Genomic DNA, 19,462 nt, shown 5'->3' with positions numbered 1-19,462 from the left:
TGATTTTCCCTGCAGTGGTTAATAAACTGGAAAAGACCAGGTAACTCAACTTCAAAAATAAGAGGAAAACAAACCACACACTACCTGCTACCACAGGGGACAGGCCCTTAACTAGAGCTACTGCGCTGAGGTGGTAACACCTAAGTCTTCCCACCTCTGGGCCCCATCACCATTACTGCAGGCTTAGAATTGAATTACCTGAATGAGAAAATGGAGCTCAAGAAAATTCCCTGGCGGTCCGGCGGTTAGGACTCCACGCTTCCACTGCAGGGGGCACAGGTCTGATCCCTGGTCGGGGAATGAAGATCTTGCATGCTGCGTGGTGCAGCCAAAACAACAACAACAACAACAAAAAACGGAGCTCAAATAAGTTGTGTGGCTTGCTTCAATCTGGAAAATTGGTTTCATTTGTCAACTGCTAGAGACAGAGCAGTGAACAGATACTAAGATCGAGAGTTTGAAAACTACTGGTCTTTAGTCCTACCTGCTTAATCTGTTGAAATATTGTCAACTTAAATTTCAGACCACTTAAGTGTCCTTGGTTAACTTTAAATGGCAGTGATAGGAATGCTACAAAATTAGAAACTCAAACAGGACAGCCCCCTATCAAGTTTTATTAGGATTATAAAAATTTCAGAGTACAAAAACATTCCACCTCTACGAAAAACGGTAACCTGAAGCTGACGTCACAAAGGGAACAAGAAAGTGATTGAATGGCAGCTTTCACGATTTACAAACTGGTAAATGCTTGGATGCTAGGAAGTAGTTGATCTAAATTGTGAGGATTTCTCAAAGGAGCTCCTTTATCTCACACAGTAGGTGGAAAACTAGAAATTCGTTCAATTTATTAAAACTCCTTTCCCAGCAAGATAAGCTAGGCATCATCCTCTAAATGGCTGAAGTACTGCCAAAGCTGCTTTGACCATTCTGTGGAGCACAGTGCCATCTTGTGGCCACTCAAACCACCCATTACTACAGTGCAATTCCAGCATGTTAACTTGTGAGTGAAAAGAACATTTTAAACTGCCTGAAACCTGGGGCACTTGAGATGTCTTCAAATGTTCTCAAAGAACAGGACATTCTGGTTACTTTTATAATTTTATTGACTCTTTTCTCCTCATATCTTTCAAAACAAAAAACCCAGCATCTTATCCCAAAGTTTCAACTCAATTAACTGCCTCAGAGAGGCCACGTGAAGCACCACCACTTTATGCCTCTGAATAACCACTGTAAAGACTAGAGTTATGTACATAGCAAGTTCAAGTTTCTGCCCACCTTGGGACACACAGCTGGTAATCAAACCCTTGTTACCAACTCCAGGGACTCTGCCTATCTTATGTCTCGGCAGCTCTTCCCACCTGTTTAAGACTGCATCTTCCTGATGGCTACCCTTTAGGGTGGGTCAAGGCTGAGCCAAAGAGCACAGTCTAGTCCCCCGGTCACCTCCCACCAGCCCCCAGTTGCCCAGGCAGGAAATCATTTCCAGTCTTTTGTCTCCACCATTTATCTCCCTCTTTTTTCTTCAAAACTTGTTGCTATCACTTTCATGTAACAATGGATTCAGTGTCCATTAAATTGCCTGAGAGGCGGCTTCAGCCTGACATACTTTTCCTGAGCTAAAAAAGAAGAAAACAACAAACCTCTGTGGCCTTTCTGCCATGAGATCAAGTAACAAAGGGAAAAGCACTACTGAGCAGGGTGGTGCTAGGGAAGCAATGCAAGCCCCTCCCCACCCCCACGGAGGTTTCTCCAGCGCCAGCTCTTGCGGGTACAACACGGCAGATATTCTGGGGTCAAGGAGGTATAATGAAGGGAAACCCGTTTATTTTCCCCTTTTGAACTTCCCTGCTGCCCCAGTCTTGGCCTTCTTCTTAGCGGACCCCTTGGGTTCTGGCTCCTTGCGCTTAGCTGAAGAGAGGGAGCCGGTCACCTTGAAGAAATCATCCAGGCGGCCCTGGGTGCTGCCCTGGCGGCTCTTGCTCAGCCTCCTGACCCCGCTGCGGATTCGCTCCTCGGAGAACTGCTTTTCACCACACATGAACTTGACGAGCTCTTCTTCATTCGGCTCGTTCCACTTCAGCTCCACAGACTCCGGGTCTAGCACCTCGGGCTCCAGGAAGAGCTGCTGGGCCTCCTTGTGGAGCCAGTTCTCCGGCACAGGGTACTTGTTGGGGTCGAGCCGACGCAGGATCTCCTCGATGCTCTTGTGCTTCTGGATGAGGTCCACGGCCCGCTTGGGCCCAATGCCCCGAATGGTCTCACAGTAGTCACTGCCCAGCAGGATGCACAGATCCACAAACTGCTCCTGGTTCAGGCCCAGCTCCTGCAGAATCCGGCTCAGGTGGAACTCCTGGATGGGCAGCTTCTTGGCCTCGCTAGCAGTCAGGTGCCGCATGAGCACGGGGCTGCCAAAGGTCAGGCAATCCATGTCCTCGGTGGCCGCGGCATAGACTCTGCCAGCCTTCACCAGGGCGGCACAGCTGGCCTCAGCCTCGCTGGGCGCATCGAGGTATGGGATGCCCATGAGGCTCAGGAGATGCTTGCACTCATCATTGTGTTGCTTGGTGACCTTCACCAGCCGCTTCGTAAACTTCTCCACCTCCCCTTCGGCCCCAGCAGCCTGGGCCTGCTGCAGCTGCTTCTCCGCCTCAGCCCGCCGCTCGCTGCGTTTGGCCAGCTCCCCTGACTTGAGCTGTGGCGGCTTGCCGTCAAAGACGTACACGGGCTTGATGCCGTTCTCCATCATTCGGATTGTGCGATAGAACATGCCCATCAGGTGGCTGGTGGTCTCACCCTCCTCATTCTGCAGCACATCCCCCCCTTGGCGAACAGCTATTAGGAACTGATAAATGCTCATGGAGGCATCGATAGCCACCTTGCGGCCAAAGTAGCTCTTGATGTCATTCTCCCGGATGGCACTGGGGGCCACGTCGGCAATCAGTTTGGCCAGTCCTTGAATTCCCATAGCAATACAGAGGGACAGCTAAAAGAGAAAGGCAGGTAAGACAAGGAGGAACTTAAAGGATGCAAAAGGAGGAAGGGTTACCAGGGGTGCTATCTCACCAACTTCACGCCCTCGGCTAAACATATCTAGCACAACAAAACGACACCAAGTCAGCACCTCGGAAGATGGAAAGAACAAGACAGGCTCCCACCGTCAGGAAACGTACAGTCTAGTAAGGAAGTCCTCTCAATTAATACTAAGGCCTCCTGAGAGTTAACTGAAATAACAGACAAAAACCCCGACAAAGATTAAGTGCTCTGTAAACGTTCTCCCTGCAGAACCCACTCGATCCTTTGGTTCGTGCCTCAAGCTGCCTGCTTTGCTAGAACGTGTACCGAGGGGACATTGCCTCGTTAGCCGGGCATCCTCCCCCTGCGTCCGACAAACGCAGGCAGGAAAGGGATGTGAACGAGTGTAGCTCAAAAAAATTTCTCCCCTCCAGGAGCTTAGTCACAATACACAGCGACCTCATGAGCTGGCAATTATCTTCTTTCTACAAATGATGAAAGACGCTCGGAAGTTAAGCGACTGGCCCCGGGCTCAGAGCGGGAAAAGTGGCGGGCCCGCCTGACCGCGAATCCCGCGCTCGCTCCGCCCCGCCCGCGGCAGCAGCCGGCCTTCCCCAGCACCCGGGGCAAAACGGCCCGCCGCTCTCGGAGACGCTTCCGGAGGGTCTCACCTGGCCTCTGGGGCGCTCCGGCGTGGCCCAGGACAGATCTCAGCCCAACTCGCTCCTCAACCCAGCCGCCTCCTCCTTACTAGCCGCTGATACACTCTCGCTCCGCCGCCTTCCAAAGCCCGCGCTCCCGTCACGTGACCTGCCGCGGCGCACGGCCTCCTGGGAAGTGTAGTACAGGCCCCGGCCCTCTCGGCCAGCTTCTCTCACGACAAACAGTCCCGCCAGGGTGAACGGACTCGCTCAGCGAGCCGACCCTACCCTTCTCTACTGCTTGCCCCCACTCCACCCCGGTCGCCTCGCAGGCCTCAGATCCCGCCACACCCGAAACCACACGACTACAAATCCCACAATGCCACCTGGACAGCTGCACTTCCTCTTCCGGCTGAACAGCGCGCCTGCTCCTGCCGACGTGTTCTTCCGGTGGCTGAGCGGCGGATTACCCTGTGTCCGGCAAAATGGTGAGAGGGTTGAGGGGAGTTCCGGATGGGACTTTGGGGACCGCTCGGGGCCCGTCCTGCGCCCTGTTTTTTCTCGCAGAATCCTCAGATGTCCAAGGTCCAGAGGGCTGGAGGCTCCTGGATCCTTCGGCTTGGGCTGAGGGGCGGGGAAGGGAAGCCCCTTGCCATGGACTCCTTAGGCTGAGGTTTTGATGGCATGGGTTTCTGATCTAACGATTTATAAGGATGAGGAGCATGGGGAGCATTTCTAATACCTTCGAGCTTTTATCTCTGTTACTTGTGATCAATCTGTTACCCCTGTCTGGAAAGTTTTTCCCGCCTGCCGAACTCGTACTCATACTACACGGTCCCGGGCAAAAGTCACCTTCTTGATGAAGTACTAACAACTGTCTCGGGCACTTGTCCTCTTTCTCCTGGGAGCCCCGCAACCTATGTACAGACCTCTTGCCACGTGTCATGGACTTATTTGTTATTTGCCACGCCTCCTAGTGACCACCATCTGACGTGCCTCTGGCCCTGGGATGATGTCTATTCATCTTTGTATTTCCAGTGCCAAACACTGGGGCCGGCAACTGGAAGCTCAATCAATGGCAGCGATTGTCTTCATCATTTTTAGGGGGGCATAAATGTTTACTGAATTGAATTCCAGTGTCTCTGAGAACAATGAGGTCAATTTACTTCTCTAGAGTTGTTGTGTTCTGGATTTTAGAAGCGTTGGCTGGTGGGTGACAATGGAAGTTAACATTTGTACAGAACTTTACGTTTACAGCCCTCTTTCACAAGCATTATCTCATAATCTTCCCTATAACCTTGGGAGGGAAACAAACACCTATTGAGCAGCTACTCTATGCCAGGCAGTGAGTTAGATGCTATTGCGTTTGTCGCCTTTCTTAAATCATACGTCAGCCTTGTGAGAGAGTTATTATTATAATCACTTTACTGAGGCTCATGTTATTCAGTAGAGCCAGAATTTTATTTATTTTTTATTTTTAAAAAATATTTTTTTACTTGTTTACTTATTTACTTACTTTTAATTTAATTTTATTTTTGGCTGCCTTGGGTCTTCATTGCTGCGCTTGGGCTTTCTCTAGTTGCAGCAAGTGGGGGCTACTCCTTGTTGCAGTGCCTGGGCTTCTCATTGCGGTGGCTTCTCGTTGCAGAGCCTGGGCTCTAGGCACGCGGGTTTCAGTAGTTGTGGCATGTGGGCTCAGTAGTTGTGGCTCACGGGCTCTAGAGCGCAGGCTCAGTAGTTGTGGCGCACGGGCTTAGTTGCTCCACGGCACGTGGGGTCTTCCCGGACCAGGGCTCGAACCCGTGTCCCTTGCATTGGCAGGTGGATTCTTAACCACTGCGCCACCAGTGAAGCCCCAGAATTTTAAGTTATGTCTTTTGCCTGTAGGTCCTGGGATTCCTTAGTTGTGTAATGGGAAGAATACAAGATTAGGAGTTGAGATCTGGGTACCAGTCCAGAGTCTGTCTTTCAGCAGTGATTCTGAGCTTGACATCTACAGACATGGGTTCATAAGGCTTCTAAAATTATAAGTAGACTTTTTCTTGTATGCGGTTTGTCCCAGGCAAAGAGTCCATACCTTTCATCACGTGTTTTTCATGGTGGCCGGTGGCCTCAGAAAATGTTAAGGCCATTGCATTGATCTGTAGCTAATCAGTCACCTTGTGTGCCTCAGCCTCTGACTCTCAGCCGCCCATCTTGTCTCATATTGAAAAGACAAAGTGCCACCTTAGTGTAAGATGTAATTGTTGTCATTCCCAAACGGAATCATTTGACGGTGGTTCTGAGGGATTTCCACATTTCCCAAGCTGAAATAAGCTCCTAGCAGTCACAGCAACACAAGGCTCCGTGATAACCCCATAGTGCCCCCAGATTGAGGTCATGGGATTCTTTGATGGCTCTGATCTCACGCCTTCCCTTAGGAGCTTGAGGCCATGAGCAGATACACCAGTCCAGTGAACCCGGCTGTCTTTCCGCATCTGACCGTGGTGCTGTTGGCCATTGGCATGTTCTTCACCGCCTGGTTCTTCGTGTATCCTTTCACTGAGAAGCCAGTGGGCCAGAATTAGTGAGGTGGGAAACTGAGGGAGGGACCATGCTGGGCACGTGCACCCTGCCAGTTTTGTTCCGGTGTGGGGATGGGGGATGGTAAGGAGGTTGAGGGAAGGCTATTTGACGTCCAAAGTCAGGTTGTGGCCTTATTTTCCAGGTTCAGGTGAGCTCAGTTCGCTCTTCCGGTTTCCAGGACAGTGAGCAGAGGGGCCTGGCTGGACTGGAGGCTAGGTACGGGGCCCTGTGGTGTGCTCAGGTGTCAGGAGGTGCGAGGGCTAGTCCCGGCTCTGCCGCTCATTAGCTGTGTGACCTAACCCCTCTGGGCTTCATTTTCTTCATGGGTGCTGGAAGGGTGGTAGGAGCACCAGAGTCTAGGTCACCTCTTGGGCCCCTCTGCCCAGAGCCACACCAGCCACCCCTTTGCTTCTCCTTAATTGCCCTGCCAGTTATGAGGTCACCTCCACCAAATACACTCGGGATATCTACAAAGAGCTCCTCATCTCTTTGGTGGCCTCACTCTTCATGGGCTTTGGAGTGCTCTTCCTGCTGCTCTGGGTCGGCATCTACGTGTGAGCTCCCAAGGGTAAGAGCAATGACAGGGTGGGACACTGGAGAGGCCTCCCCACGCCCACATCAGCGGGGTCCTTGGGCCTGCATGACCCCTTGGTTAATGGAGTGAGACTCAGCAGAATGGATAGGGACACCACACACAGGTGCCCCTTTCCCTGTCTCCTAATGGGGATTTGAGCCAAGTGGGACCACCTTTGTCAGTTCTGAGGTCTCCACACCGTCCAGGGCCTCGACCTGGCTCTGGGATATACTACGTAGGGCTGTGGGCACAGGCTTCCCGTGGTTACACGTCTGCACTCTCACCCGTCATGCACAGTGATTGGAGAGCCGCTGGGGAGTGACCCAGCAAGGGGCCAGGATCTGGGACTTGCTTCCAGGAGTAGCATTTTAGTTAGTTTCAACGTTTTCAGTCATTGAAATAAATTTTGACTAAGCGACAAAAAAAAAACCACCCACAACCTTGCTGCGGATGAGCCACCAAACAGGTCACTTAGAGTCAGTCGGCTCTGGCGGCCCTGCTCCCAAGGACGGCGCCCCTCAGCGCTTGCCCCAGGAGCAGAGGGGTTCGGTGAGAAAAGCGGATGGAAAGAAGGGTCACTGCTCTCATTTTGATACCCCTCTTTTTCAGGTACCAGCCAGGCGGCTTCACTGAATCCCTGCTTTTGTAAATTAGTTTTTTTTTTACTATGCCGGAAATGTCCCACCTGCTGCTCACAATAAAGGCAGATGTGTGACAGCCCTGCCTGGTGCCCGTCCTGCGGGGTGGGAGTGGTGCAGGTGCTGGGACCCACGACTTCCCCAGTCCCACCCCTTCCCATTTCACCTGCCTTTCAGGTGGTTCCTGCTTGCTGGGAAGCCCTGCCCTCTGCCTATGAGAGGGATATGGGGAGTGTCTTATCCTTAGAATTGAGGGCTCACCTGTGGATAGGAAGGGGCTTGGCCTGCCTTCCGCTGTGGCTTCTAGTGTAAACTTCTGTAGGAACCCGTACCAGTCAAGTCTGCCCTGGGCCAGTCCCCTCCTCTGAGTGGTGCCGGGGACCCTCGAAAGGCTCAGCTTTTCCCTAAGGTGGCTACTTTTAACCCAGGCAGGGCAGCAGTAGGTCCGTGGGGTGTGGCTAGGGGAAGGGGCTGCTGCATCCTGTTCCCAAGCCGGGCCTGAAGCTACGAGGGATAATGGGGTACGAAGCATCCATCGGGCTCAGGGGCCCCAGTTGGTCCCAGGCCCACAGGCAACCCCATCTCCCACCAGAACAATCTCAAGAAGATGGCGAGGCAAGCTCAGATACAAAGCAGTATTTATACATTTATTTATATACGTATATTTACTTCAGAAAAGAACAGTTCAGGGGACAGGAAGCAAGCAGGCCTGGGGCTGCTCCCCTCTGCCCACTCCAGAGTCAAAGCTCAGGGGCCGGAAGGGGCGGTTAAGTGGGAGGGAAGGGGCGCACTCTGCACACGCAGGCTTTCCGGGGGGTGGGGCGCTTGTGCATCGAGAGGCGAGAGGCGCTGTGTACAGCTCGAAGCCTGGGGGAGATCGGCCCAGTGGCTACAGGAGTAAATGCCACAAGGGAGAGAGGAAGGGAGGGGTAGGCTGCTGGGCCCAGGGTAGGGGATGGAGCCACGACACCCACTCACCGGCACCCGCCAGGCAGCTGTCAGCCTCCAGCAGGTGGCCCACTGGCCTTCCCTGAAGCCCCTTTCCCTCACTGGGCTTAAGGCAACTTTAGTCCAAGGTTGACCTCCCCCCCCCACCCCGCCTTGGCCCCAAACTCAGCACTGAGGACCCCCTCCCCAGGCATGGAAACAGCCAGCTGCCAACCAGATTGGGGCGATGCTGTGTCCAGATGGCTCCAGGGAGCAGTGGAGGGTCACCTTCCAGTTAAGCACAGGGGGGCTGCGGTCCAAGAACTTGTACCCCCACTGAGGAAGCCCCAGAATCCTATTAGAAGGGGCAGGGCTCGGTAGTTGTATGGCATTTAGGGAGGGTTCCCCCAGTGGGAGGAAGGAGAACAGAGCAGCGCTAAGTAAGGCTCTGCCGCCAGCATGGTGTGGGGAGCCACTATGTCGGAAGGAGGAGCCACGCTGGGGAGGGGGCTGGGAGGCTAGGTAACCTTGCTACCTCCATTCCCCCTGTGTTTCCCTATCCCTAGGAGAAGTGCTTTGACATCCATAGCAGAAGGGGGCCCGCGGTTCCTAGGCTTCTTCAAGATTCAGGTCTCCCACAGAAAGGCCTCCCACTCAAAGCTGAGAATGAGAGGTAGACGGGGCAAGGCCTGGCTCCCAAAGCGGTGGCAGAATATCACAGGGCAAGGATGGCATTTCCGTCCCCATTTCTGAACCCATGGTAGACACGACGAAATGATTTCCACTCTCCTTCCGTGAGCCTGGATGTGGCCTCAGAAAGCTCCAGATACCCACTAAGAAAGGTTAACGTTGGCACTTGAGATAAGACTTCTTCCGTAACCCAAGCCCACCACTCTGCTCCTGGGAGGAGTGGGCAGAACTGGGACTACTGCCGAGCACGGGGCCCCCAGCCTGGCTGTCCAAGCCCAGCACAGGAGCCCTTGAATCTGGGGAGGTGAGGCCACCAGCAGACAAGAGTGGAGGGAAAGGCCAGTCCTGGTGGTCGGGAGTGGGGTGGGTGTCTCAAAGCTCCCTGGGACGGATCAGAGCCAGGGCCTTGCCTTTCAAGTGTCCCCCCGGGGCTCTGGCCCACTCTGGGCTTTCCATCTCCATCCTTCGACTCCTGCCCGGGTTTAAGTGCATTTTAGTAATTATTTCATTAATAACAGCAAAAGCTATTTGCATCCACCCACCAGACGAGACCAGCCTGCTGCCTCGCAGGGATTCCCGCTCCTCTGCCTCAGAGACCTCTGTGAGCTCTGGAAGCTCCCAGGGGCCCAGGCCGCGGGGCCGCAACGCCATCTGGGGGCTCACAGGGAACTTCCTTCCCTTCGGGATACTCCAGGTTCAAGGGTCCAAGGCTTACCTGGCCCACTGGCTCCCCTGGTTCAGCCAGGCACTAAGTGTACACAAGGCACGTGGTCGGTCGCCAGCCCATCCAGGGCTGGCTTCAGCTGCCCTGGGAGCTCTTGGAGCCAAGCTCTCCCAGGGAGAGGAGACCTCCTGGGCCATGCTTAAAGCTTAGAAGTCCAAGTCCAGTAACAGTCAGACCCTAAGAAGTCCACTACCTAGCCCTCCCCAGGGAGCAGCTTCAAGGGTGAGGGCTGTCTGCCCTCCACTGACTCGTGGGTCCAGCCAAGTCTCTGAGGGCTCGAGCCAAGCCCCTGCCGGTCTCAAAGGCGGACGGGTCCTCTCTCCAAAAGAGGGGTGGCTCCCAATCGCAGAAGGGGAGGCAGGAAGGGTAGGCTCTGGGCCGAGTCACGGGCTTCCCCCGCCTCTGGGGCGCTGCCGCCCACCAGCCCTCCATCGGCCGAATCCGGACACATGTGAATCGGGCCGGCCTGGGCCCGGCAGGTCTCCCTCCAGCGCCCTCCGTGGTCTGGGGGCGCCGCCAGCAGGCCCAGCAGCTCCAGTGTGAGGACTTCCAGTTTCACCAGGCACGGGGAGGGCCGAGCCGCCTCAGTTCCTCCAAGGAGGTGCCAGCGGCGGGCTCCAGTGTAACACCATGGCATCCAGTGTGGAGGGGGCGCCTGGGGACCCCCGGGCCCTGCTGTGGCGCTGCCTCCCTGGGCAGCTCAGTCACACAGGCGGTAGAAGTGGAAGTAGTAGTCTGCGGCCGGCCAGACCGGGGCCTCCAAGCTGCAGTTCGCCTGACCCTGGAGGGAAGGGCAGTGGGAACCAGTGAGGTGGCTCCAGTGGGGGGTGAGTGCCAGAGCGCTCCCCGTGCTGACGTCGCCTGACACTGCCCATGTCCCGCCATGTGATCTTCAGTCCCCCCCCCCTTCCCCCAAGCCCCACCCTGAACCTCTGGGGGCAGACAGGGCGCAGGTGCTCACCAGCAGTGCCACCCGGAAGTGATAGGTGAATCTGCGGAAGGACAGGATGGTTACCGGCCACTGGTGGGAGGTGCCCTGGGGAGAGAAGGGGGCAGAGGGGTCAGGACAGCTGCGCAGCCCCCCACCCCCTGTCCCATCCCAACTGGCATCCCCCGCCATGGCCGTCGCAGCCCTGGCTCTGTGGCATGGTTTACAAAGCGGAGAAGCAGAGATCTGAAGAGAGATCGCAGGGCGCACTTTCTACTTCGGGGAGCAACAGCGCCCACCGTCTGTGTATACTCCGTGCCAGGCACCCGGGGGCCCACAGCCGCTGGTCTCTTACTGCCTTCCCTCTCACCACTGTGCTCTGGGCACATCCAAGTATTTCGCTCACCCCATCCGCACTGCAACCCACTGAGGCGGTGCCGCTTACAGACGGGGACAGTGCTGAGTTACCTGCCTAAACACCGAGGCTGGGCAGAGCTGGGATTCAAGCCCTCCCCGCCCAGGGCCTGAGCCTCTTCAGGGCTCTCACCCACTCCATCCTCTACTCAAGCTACTTTCTGCACCTCTTTTCTCCCTGGCTAGAGAGTGCATTCTTGGAAGGCAAGGCCTGTTTCTTCCCTACCTCTGTCTCCCCTCAGCTGGGCCCAGCACAGGGCCTGGGACAGAGGAGGCCCCAACAGATATTTCTTGAATGAACAGACGAGTGGGTGAGAAGAAATTCCCTTAACTTGTGTTGAGAGCCACAACTTCGGGTCACATGGCCAGGGAGGAGCCCGACGGAGACAGGTTCCCAGACCAGGAGGCAGCCCCCTCCACACAGCCCAAGAGATCTTCCAAAGTCACAGATGGAACAGTGCCACTGCCCCCGCCCAAGCTTCAGGTCCAGCCTCCTTCCCATCTCCCCGGGCGCACAGCCCTCGCCACGTTTCCAGCTCTGCCAGCGCGCCATGCTCTCCCTGGCCGCCAGGCCTCTGCACCCGCTGTTCCCCTACTCCTGGGACGCTGTCCCCTTTCCTTTCCCCAGCTGATCCCATATTGCTCTTCAGGTCTCATCTTAATCAAACATGACTTGGGGGCAGCTGGCCTGACCCTGAGGCCACACAAGGTCAGCTCTCCCTGCCACGGGCTCCCAGGACGCCCTCCACACGCCCTCCCCGTCTCCACCATTGCGCTCACCCCAGGTTAGGCCTTATGGAACTGTTTTCCTCCCCAGGCCGTCGTCAGGGCAGGCACAGGGCCAGGAGACACTCAGTGGTGAGCGGTGCACGCATGCCCCGCTCCCTGCGACACAGAGGCCCAGGCCCCAAAATGCCCTCCGTGGAGATGCCTGCACTCTTGACTCCAGCTCCCTCTCCTCTCCGGCTTGAGAGCCCAGATGTGCCGGCGGGGAGGAAGCTCCGGCCTGGCTGGCCCACAGCTTCCCAGTCTCCTACCTGGGTGTCCTGGTGGGCATGGAGGCTCTGTGGAAAGCCCCCCTCCTCACACGGCTCCTCCTTTGACGTCAGGCTGCACAGCACCACGGACACGGGGGCCGAGGAGCTGGGAAAGACCCAGTTAGCAGGGAAGTGGGGTTCTGAGCTCCTCCAGCCCAGCCCGCTCCCAGCCAGCCGTCCACTCTACCTCCCTCACCCCGGTGAGACAGGGCACTGAATCCTCACAGCCTGAAAATGATGCGTAGCCGTCAAGGCTCCAGACGGCTACAAACCCTGTCCCATCCACCGTCCCACGCTGCCTTCACAGCCCCTGGGAGGCAGCAGCCCATTTCACTGATGAGGCACAGATGCCCGGAGCTTGCCGGGTCACACAGCCAGTGAAGCATGGGGCAGGCAATAAAGCTAGCACCCCTCCTCAGCCCCTCCCCCGGCTGCCTGGGACCACTGGGTCCCCATCCCCACGGCGGCACTCACTTCATCTGCAGGGTCAGGCGGAGGTGCAGCGGCGTGCTGCTGCTGACGGGGATGTGGTAGGTGAAGTGTCCAGGCCTGAAAGGGCAAAGCTGGCTCCTCAACAAGGCCTCCCTGCCCTGCCCCCCCCCCCCACTCCCATCAACTCCTCAGCCCCCAGTCTACAGTGGAGCCCTTCAGGGGCCTGGAAAGGGGCTGCCCCACCTTGAGGGGGAAGTTCCTCCCCGAGGGGAGCAAGATCTGAACACCTGGACCGCCTGGGCTCATGTTACCAGAGGGAACCTGTCCTGGGGCAGGGGTGGGGGAAGGGAGGTAGCCAAGCCCACCTGCAGGCATCCTCTGAGGAGCAGTACTGGGACGTGATGGGCATGGAATTCTCCAGCACCTGGATGGAGGTCAGGGACGGCACCGGGTCTGCAAGGAGAGAGGCCACTGGTGCAGGAAGGAGGGTGACAAGACAGGACACAAATGAGAAGCAGCCAAACCTGTCCTTGCCCGAGAATCGAATCAGTCATTCACACCTCAGCAGGAATACATTTCAGGTTATTCTTTCCAGACTCCCACAACGGCTGGGGTCACGCCACCATCCTCCCCAGCAGCCCTAGGACTACACAGTTCCCAAGAGCCTGAGGACCCAGGACACCCACAAGTAGGGATGGGTCTTCCATATCCCCTGCACGGGGCATACAGGAGCCCGCTCTTCAGGCCCCTGTCCCTGACTGCACACATCTCTTCCCAACTCAGGGTACAGTGACGTCACGTTGGTAGCCTGAAATCAGCCATGGCGGCGGTATTCACACACACAAATCAGGGCCCCACTGTCCTTCAAAGACTCAGCTTCAGTGTCGCCTCCTCCAGGAAAGCCTCCCCTGACCATCTCCGCACCTCAGTCCGGATTCTGTGCCCTCCCCAGTCGCCAAGCTGCCTGTGTGTCCCCTCAGAGCCTCACCACGCTGCTGTTTTCGTGTCTGTGAGCCCCTGGGGGCAGGACACATCCATCTCCATCACCCCCGGTGCCCTGTACGGGGCCAGTCACAGAGAAGGGGCCCAGGAAACGGCTGCCTGGTAAGCACCTACCCCGTGGGGTTTCCCCATCACTCTGAACTTCAATCTCAGCAAACCAGTTTCTAAGCTTTTTTTTGTTTTGTTTCTCTTTAAGCCACAAAACCCATCAAATGGAAGTTGATGAGGAAGCCCAATACCTAGAGCAGAGGTGCCTGGTTGAAGCCAGGAAGGTTCTCGGCCTCCCCTTCAACCTCCAAGGCAGCCCCGGAGATACTTCAGAGAAACCCGGTTTAAAAACCAATAAAGGGTTCTCTAGCTTTGTTAAAACCAAAGGTTTGAGGTTTGGAAAACTGGGGGGACCCTGAACAGTACCCTTCTTGCCCTGGCATGGTGACATAAAAGGAGCCACGTGGACTTGGGATCAAATTCCACCCCTGCCGCTAACAGGCTGTATGACCCTGGGCAAGTCACTTCACCCAAGTTTCCATTTCCTCATCTGAACAATGGGGACGATTCATTTCTCGCAGGAGTGTTGTGAAGATTAAACGAGGCGATGGATATAACGCTATATAATCAGCCTGGCCTGACTCCTGGGACTTAGTAATGCTCAGCAAATGTCTGTCGACTGACAATTCTGCACCCAGGTATTCTGGTGATGGGCTGAAATGGGCCCCGGCCAGTGAGCCTTGCCGGGTTGGGCTGAGCGGGGGAAGGGGTAGGGCAGGTACCTGGCTGGCTCCAGGCCTGGGTGGGCTGAGCAGAGCTCAGGCCAAGCTGAGGGGCCCCTCGGCGGCCCCGGACATGGAGACCAAGGCTTGGGCTGTTCTTGGCTTTGCCCTGGCCTCCAGGAAAGGGGACCGCAGGGCTGGCCACAGGGTCCGAGTTCTTTGGATGCTTGAAGTAGCCAATGCCATTGGCTGACAGGCCCCAGGACTTGGCTCTGATGTTGGTGGCTGGCAGCAGGGCCATCTGGCTGGGGCCTGTGGAGAGAACCAGGCACAGGCTGAGAGGCAGGCACGGGCTGCCTCCTGCCCAGCTGTCTTGAGGGCCCGACTGGACTCTGGGTGGCTCCCTTCCATCTCCTGGTCTCCTCAGGGGTCCCCCAGTCTTTCTCCAGAGCCTCATTCTGGGCTCCAGGAGACCAGACCCTCCCACCAATGAGTCTCTGGGGCCTTTCTTAGGCCTCCTGTAAAAACTCCTCCAACCCAAAACCTGGCCCCAAGCGAGCCATACCTGAGCGGTTGGTGGAGGGGCCGGGACTGGGGCTGAGACCACGGCCAGGATTAAAGCTAGGGTCAGGGGTGGGGCTGGGGCTGGGCGAGGAGCAGCAGACGACTGGGCAGGGGCGGCTGGAGCACAGGTCCAAGGTGCGGAGGGCTGGAGCTGGGGCCGAGCTGGTCGGGCCAGTGGTAACTGAGGAAGCCAGAGGCTGTATGAGCCGGAGTGGGGCAGCAGAACCCCCGACCCAGAACACAGCCACTGCTCCCCATCCCACCCCTCCCAAGCCACGCCCCGGCACGCACCCAGCAGCAGAGAGGGCTGCGTGCCCGGCCGCCCAGTGGTCACAGGGGACTGTCGGAGCTGAGTGGTCCCAAAGCTCTGGCTGGACCTGCTGGGGAAGGGTGGGCTGAGCTCAGAGGGGCTGGGAGAGCCTGAGCAGGAGGCCTGGGAGTCCCAGAGCAGTGGGAGGGGCGCGAGGAGGTGGACAAGGAAGGCAGAAAGGAGGCAGAGGCAGGAGGGAGAGGGCTTGGTCCAGACACGTACCATGGGCACATGGCCTCACTCCCCCCAGGGTGCTGGGGCCGGAGCAGGGCCAGAAGACAGGAAGTGGACACGGCAAAAGAGCTAAGGGGCAGCAGAGAGGAAAAGAGGGGGCAGGCACAGGGGAGGAGAGAAAGAGAAGACACGGTCAGAGATGGCCCAAGGACTGAGGGTGACAGTGGGCAGAAGAGCCCAAGGCCCCACCCTGGCCCTCCTTCCCCTACCCGCTGTTCTAACCTGGGCTGCTCAGATGCCCCCTGCCACTCAGAGGCCCAGCCACCTGGAGGAGCACTGAGTGGGCCAGGGAGAAACATCGGCTTCAGTACGACTGCGAAGCAGCTGCCCCCCTTCCAGAGAGGCCTTCCCACCCACCCCCACAAACTCCTGGCGGGCTAAGAGCCTGAGGTGGAACCCCCTTTAGAGGAGACAGCCTCCAGGGCTCCTCCGACCCTGGGCTGCTCACCAAAGCCCCGCCCGGCCTGGCGATGGCCCCCGCAGCCAGGCCTCCAGGGACATACCCATCAGTTTCCACCAGGTCCTCCTCGGTGCGCAGGCTCAGCACGTACAGTGTAGACATGGACACCACGCTGGGAGCCACAGGAAGGGGCCATTGTTAGAGCTGGAGCCACCATCTGGCGCCCTCTCTCCAGGGCGGGGCCTGTGGTTTTTGGTCCCAGGGGCTGGACTCCCAAGTGATGCCTGTACGCGGGTCTCCCCAGTCCCAAGGGGAGGAGACAGAACGAGGCAGCCCCCCTTCCTTCCCCGAGACCTCAGCCACTTCATCTCCCAGGCCCCGCCCTCCTCTTCCCCCAGGACTGGGCCCGTGGGCAGCCCGACGTCCCTGGCCAGCTGCCCCCAGAGTCTGGGGGACAAGTCACCTGAAGGCCATGACCACCACCAGGGCGATGATGGTTCCCTGCAGGAAGCGCTGGCTGATGCAGGCCTGGTCTGGGACCACAGACGATGACTGAAGACCAAGAAGAAAGGGGGGAAAGGCCCAGACTTAGGGAGCCCATGGTCTGACCCACGGTGGGCTCTGCTGGAGGTGGGGTACTCATCCCCTCGGGGGGCAGAGGGAGAGGAAGGAGAAACCAGGGGCTGGGAGGGCTAGAGGGTCCAGAAGCGAGGGGAGGGGAGGGGAAGCGCTTGGAGTCAGTGAGCCTGGAGAGGCGCCAGCTGGAAAGGGAGGCCACGAGGATGGGGAGGCCCTAGTCCCTGCCCCCCATCCCTGCCCACCCTCACCTTGCTGGCCACCTTGGGGGGCCTCTTCTTGTGGGGGACGCTGCCCGCCCGGCTGAACTGGCTCCCTGCGTGGCTGCAGCAAGAGGGCAGGGTCAGAGGTGCCTCTGGGAAGGGGGTCTTGCCCTCCCCAGCCCCGAGCCCCCACCTGAAGGCGCCCGAGCTGCCGGTGGACTTGAGGCTGTCGAGGCGCCGCAGCTTGGCCAGCTTGTGGCTCCAGCGCTCCAGCTCATCAATGCGCGTCTCCAGGTTGTCCGTCAGCTTGCACAGCTCCTTCACAGCACCCACGTTCTCCATGAAGATGCGCTCCTGCCGCAGGCAACGGCCAGTGTCAAGGGCACAGTCAGCCCCTGGGAGCCCCAGGCTATGGGCCCATTGGGGCGCCTGAGGAGGGCATTCAGAGGCTCCCTACCCAGGCCAGCCTTGCCTCTCGTCCAGCCTCAGCTCCCTCGGCTCCCTGTGCCTGCGTCCGAACAGCATCCCACCTCTGCACCTTCCCCACCCACGGTCAGAACCCGCTGTCTCTCAGAGGCTCCCACCCTCCATCTCCCCATCTGATGAACACGATGTCTCAGACTTCAGCAGAGGCCAAAACACATCACATGCTCGTTGGTGCCCATCCTCATGCCAGGAAGGTTACAAACATTATCCTCATGACAAACCCCACGTTTAAGCTTTGCCATAACCACATTAGAACTTCTTAGCGGTAAGTGTCGTTTCCCTCCTTTTGCAGGGGAGGAAGATGACCCTCAGAACGTTCCTCTTGCCCTTGATCGCACAGCCTCAGACTGGCAGAGTCCCCACCTCCCACCTCCACCTCTCCCAGTGGGGTGGGGAGGGGGCTCTGGAAGCAGCCTGAGAGAAGACTGGGGGGCGGGGGAATGCTCCTGTTTTCTGCACTTCAGTGTCCCCGTCTCTACGGAGGGCGTGAACGCCCTCCAGGGGGTCCACCCCCCTGCCCCTTGGGCTCCCTTCAGTCCCTCCTCCACAGACCTTGTTCACCACCAGGAAGTTCTCTATGGTTTTCCCATTGGCAAAGACCACGTCTCCAGTGTCCTTCACGGCCTCAGGCAGGATCTCCTTCACCTCCTGAGCGATGACACCTGGGGAGGGGCAAGCCAAGTGCGTGTTGCGGGGAGGACTGCCCACAGCACCGTAGGGATCGGTGAGGGTGAAATTCTGGGGGCTAGAGATTTGGGATCCAGGGAGCTCCGGAGCAGGGGGCTCCGAGGCACAGGGTCGCAGTTCCAGGGATCAAGGTGTGGGGTTCCCTGGGCTAGGGATAGGGGCATGTTCCAGGGAGTAAGGACCCCAGGGGAAAGGGAGCAGGGATCCAGGAGAATAAAGGCAAGATTCATCTAGGGAACAGAGGAGCGAGGATCCCGAGGCCACAAGTCCCAGGCTTCCGGTGTCAAAGGGCGAGGGGTCCGGCCCAAAGGGCAGGTCTTCCGGAGGGCCGGGATTCCCGGGGGCAGGCTTCCAGGAGTCATGGGAAGGGGTTCCTGGGAGTAGGGTTTCCAGAGGACAGGGACAGGGTCGGGGTTACCAGATCCCAGCCTGCGCACGTGAACCCTTACCCGTTTCTGGCGCCACGGCCTCGATGCCAGCAGTGGCGGCAAACTCTGGCTTGTATCTGTAGTGGACCAGTCGCATGCGCGAAATCCTCTTCAGCTGCTCGGTGGTGTCCACCTGCGCGGGAGCCAGGGCCGAACTGAAAGACTCCCGTCCTGGGCCCGTCCGGCGGCAGCAGTGTGGAGGGGAGACCCTGCTACTAGGGTCGCGGGATCCAGAGATCCAGGGCCAGCCTCCCCCAACTCCTTCCCTTGCAGCCCCGCCCCCTACAGAGCCCCGCCCACAAAGCAACCCCGCCCCCCGCGGGCAACCCCGGGCACCAGTTCCTCCCGCTCAGTTGTCCCCGCCCACAGCCCCGCCCCCACCTCCTGCAAGTGCTCCTTGGCCCGCAGATCCGAGGGGTGCATGAGCGAGCCCATGACCTTGACGTTGCCGTGCACCACCAGCGCCTCATCGGGCCGGTCTGTGTTGATGCCCACACGGCCATGGTGGAAGACGGTGTCGGGCACCTGCGCCCGCTGCCACAGCACGTCGCTGTCACTCTCAAACTGGCCCGGATTGGAGGCCTAGCAGGAGTTGGGCTTGGATCAGCCCTGGGGGATGGGGGACCTGCAGCGCCCTGGGAAAGGGGGAAACCCCGCAGCCACCTCTCCAGCTCCAGCCAGACCTCCTCACCCCACCACGAGGGGCGGCTTAAACTGTCCCTCCCATTGTGGCAACCAGGTCCTGGCCACCTCCACACTTTATTGTGAAGGAGACACTGTGACCCGGACAGGGTGGGAGCCTTGCCCAAGGCCACACAGCGAGTGCCCAGCAGGGTCAGCATTCCGGCTCCTGACTCCTGAGGACCCCCGTATCTCTCCTGGGTGCTGTCTCTCCCAGGTCTGGGGAGGACTCTCAGCCCTCTGCGGGGAGGTGGCCCTCACCCGCACGATGATGCGTTCTGAGATCTGGGCGGCCAGCGTGTAGTTCTGGTTCTGTGCGTGGGCCTGGAGGGCCACCACCAGCATGAAGTACCTGGGGCACACAGGGGTCTTAGAGGCACCCAGGGGTCTGCCCCACTGCCTCCTCACCCCCCGCCGGCCTTCCTGGGTCAGATGTACAGTGCCCACTCGGTCATCTCGCCCAGGCTCCCACCAGCCAGGAAGAGGGCATGAACACCCCGTCTTACAGAGGAGGAACCTGAGTCTCCACTAGGGGGCGGAAATTCCCCAGGGCCCACCAGCTAGGAACCAGGCTTCTGCTCTCCCATCTGTAAGTCATT

The 19,462-nt window shown here is 58.2% G+C and overlaps 3 protein-coding genes across 9 annotated transcripts in view; 1 reads left to right on the top strand and 2 right to left on the bottom strand.

Annotated features, from left to right (window-relative positions):
* Nucleotides 1–1,081: 1,081 nt before the first annotated feature.
* FEN1 (flap structure-specific endonuclease 1) lies at nt 1,082–3,790 on the bottom strand. Its single transcript, XM_029206884.1, has 2 exons — nt 3,684–3,790; nt 1,082–2,983 (listed from the first exon to the last, which is right to left on the bottom strand). Exon 2 carries the CDS (start codon nt 2,963–2,965, stop codon nt 1,823–1,825), a length of 1,143 nt encoding a protein of 380 aa, XP_029062717.1. The 5' UTR covers nt 2,966–2,983; nt 3,684–3,790; the 3' UTR covers nt 1,082–1,822.
* A 263-nt stretch (nt 3,791–4,053) lies between these two features.
* On the top strand, nt 4,054–7,504 carry TMEM258 (transmembrane protein 258). Its single transcript, XM_029208559.1, has 4 exons — nt 4,054–4,141; nt 6,074–6,183; nt 6,650–6,786; nt 7,402–7,504. The coding sequence occupies exons 1-3, from the start codon at nt 4,139–4,141 to the stop codon at nt 6,774–6,776; spliced, it is 240 nt and encodes a 79-aa protein (XP_029064392.1). The 5' UTR covers nt 4,054–4,138; the 3' UTR covers nt 6,777–6,786; nt 7,402–7,504.
* A 1,038-nt stretch (nt 7,505–8,542) lies between these two features.
* The window catches only part of MYRF (myelin regulatory factor), a 32,475-nt gene continuing 21,555 nt past the window's right edge, over nt 8,543–19,462 (bottom strand). For 2 of the 7 annotated variants that reach the window (XM_029209083.1, XM_029209082.1), the window contains 16 exons: nt 19,125–19,215; nt 18,564–18,764; nt 18,204–18,315; nt 17,620–17,729; nt 16,775–16,935; nt 16,630–16,702; nt 16,266–16,354; nt 15,906–15,974; nt 15,391–15,678; nt 15,150–15,235; nt 14,860–15,039; nt 14,355–14,606; nt 12,948–13,053; nt 12,625–12,699; nt 10,733–12,256; nt 8,543–10,552 (listed from right to left, as the gene is read on the bottom strand). In XM_029209083.1, coding sequence (XP_029064916.1) covers nt 11,938–12,256; nt 12,625–12,699; nt 12,948–13,053; nt 14,355–14,606; nt 14,860–15,039; nt 15,150–15,235; nt 15,391–15,678; nt 15,906–15,974; nt 16,266–16,354; nt 16,630–16,702; nt 16,775–16,935; nt 17,620–17,729; nt 18,204–18,315; nt 18,564–18,764; nt 19,125–19,215 — 2,212 coding nt within the window. In that variant the 3' untranslated portion in view covers nt 8,543–10,552; nt 10,733–11,937. Of the gene's footprint in view, nt 10,553–10,732; nt 12,257–12,624; nt 12,700–12,947; nt 13,054–14,354; nt 14,607–14,859; nt 15,040–15,149; nt 15,239–15,390; nt 15,679–15,905; nt 15,975–16,265; nt 16,355–16,629; nt 16,703–16,774; nt 16,936–17,619; nt 17,730–18,203; nt 18,316–18,563; nt 18,765–19,124; nt 19,216–19,462 lie in introns of all 7 variants that reach the window. The other 5 variants (XM_029209084.1, XM_029209085.1, XM_029209086.1 and 2 more) reach the window with 5 other exon arrangements.

The sequence above is a fragment of the Monodon monoceros genome, unplaced genomic scaffold (assembly GCF_005190385.1).
Source record: "Monodon monoceros isolate NGI ecotype Baffin Bay Population unplaced genomic scaffold, NGI_Narwhal_1 Super_Scaffold_7, whole genome shotgun sequence".
In the NCBI taxonomy this organism is placed as follows: domain Eukaryota; kingdom Metazoa; phylum Chordata; class Mammalia; order Artiodactyla; family Monodontidae; genus Monodon; species Monodon monoceros.
Note: the sequence above shows the minus strand (reverse complement) of the source record. Positions and strands in the feature narration are given on the sequence as shown.

What these genes read in the sequence shown, in the direction of transcription:
- TMEM258 (XM_029208559.1), top strand. An exon ending in TTCACCGCCTGGTTCTTCGT is followed by an intron (nt 6,184 to 6,649) that starts GTATCCTTTCAC and finishes TTGCCCTGCCAG; the next exon opens with TTATGAGGTCACCTCCACCA.
- FEN1 (XM_029206884.1), bottom strand. Translation starts at nt 2,965, where the DNA reads ATGGGAATTCAAGGACTGGCCAAACTGATTGCCGACGTGGCCCCCAGT.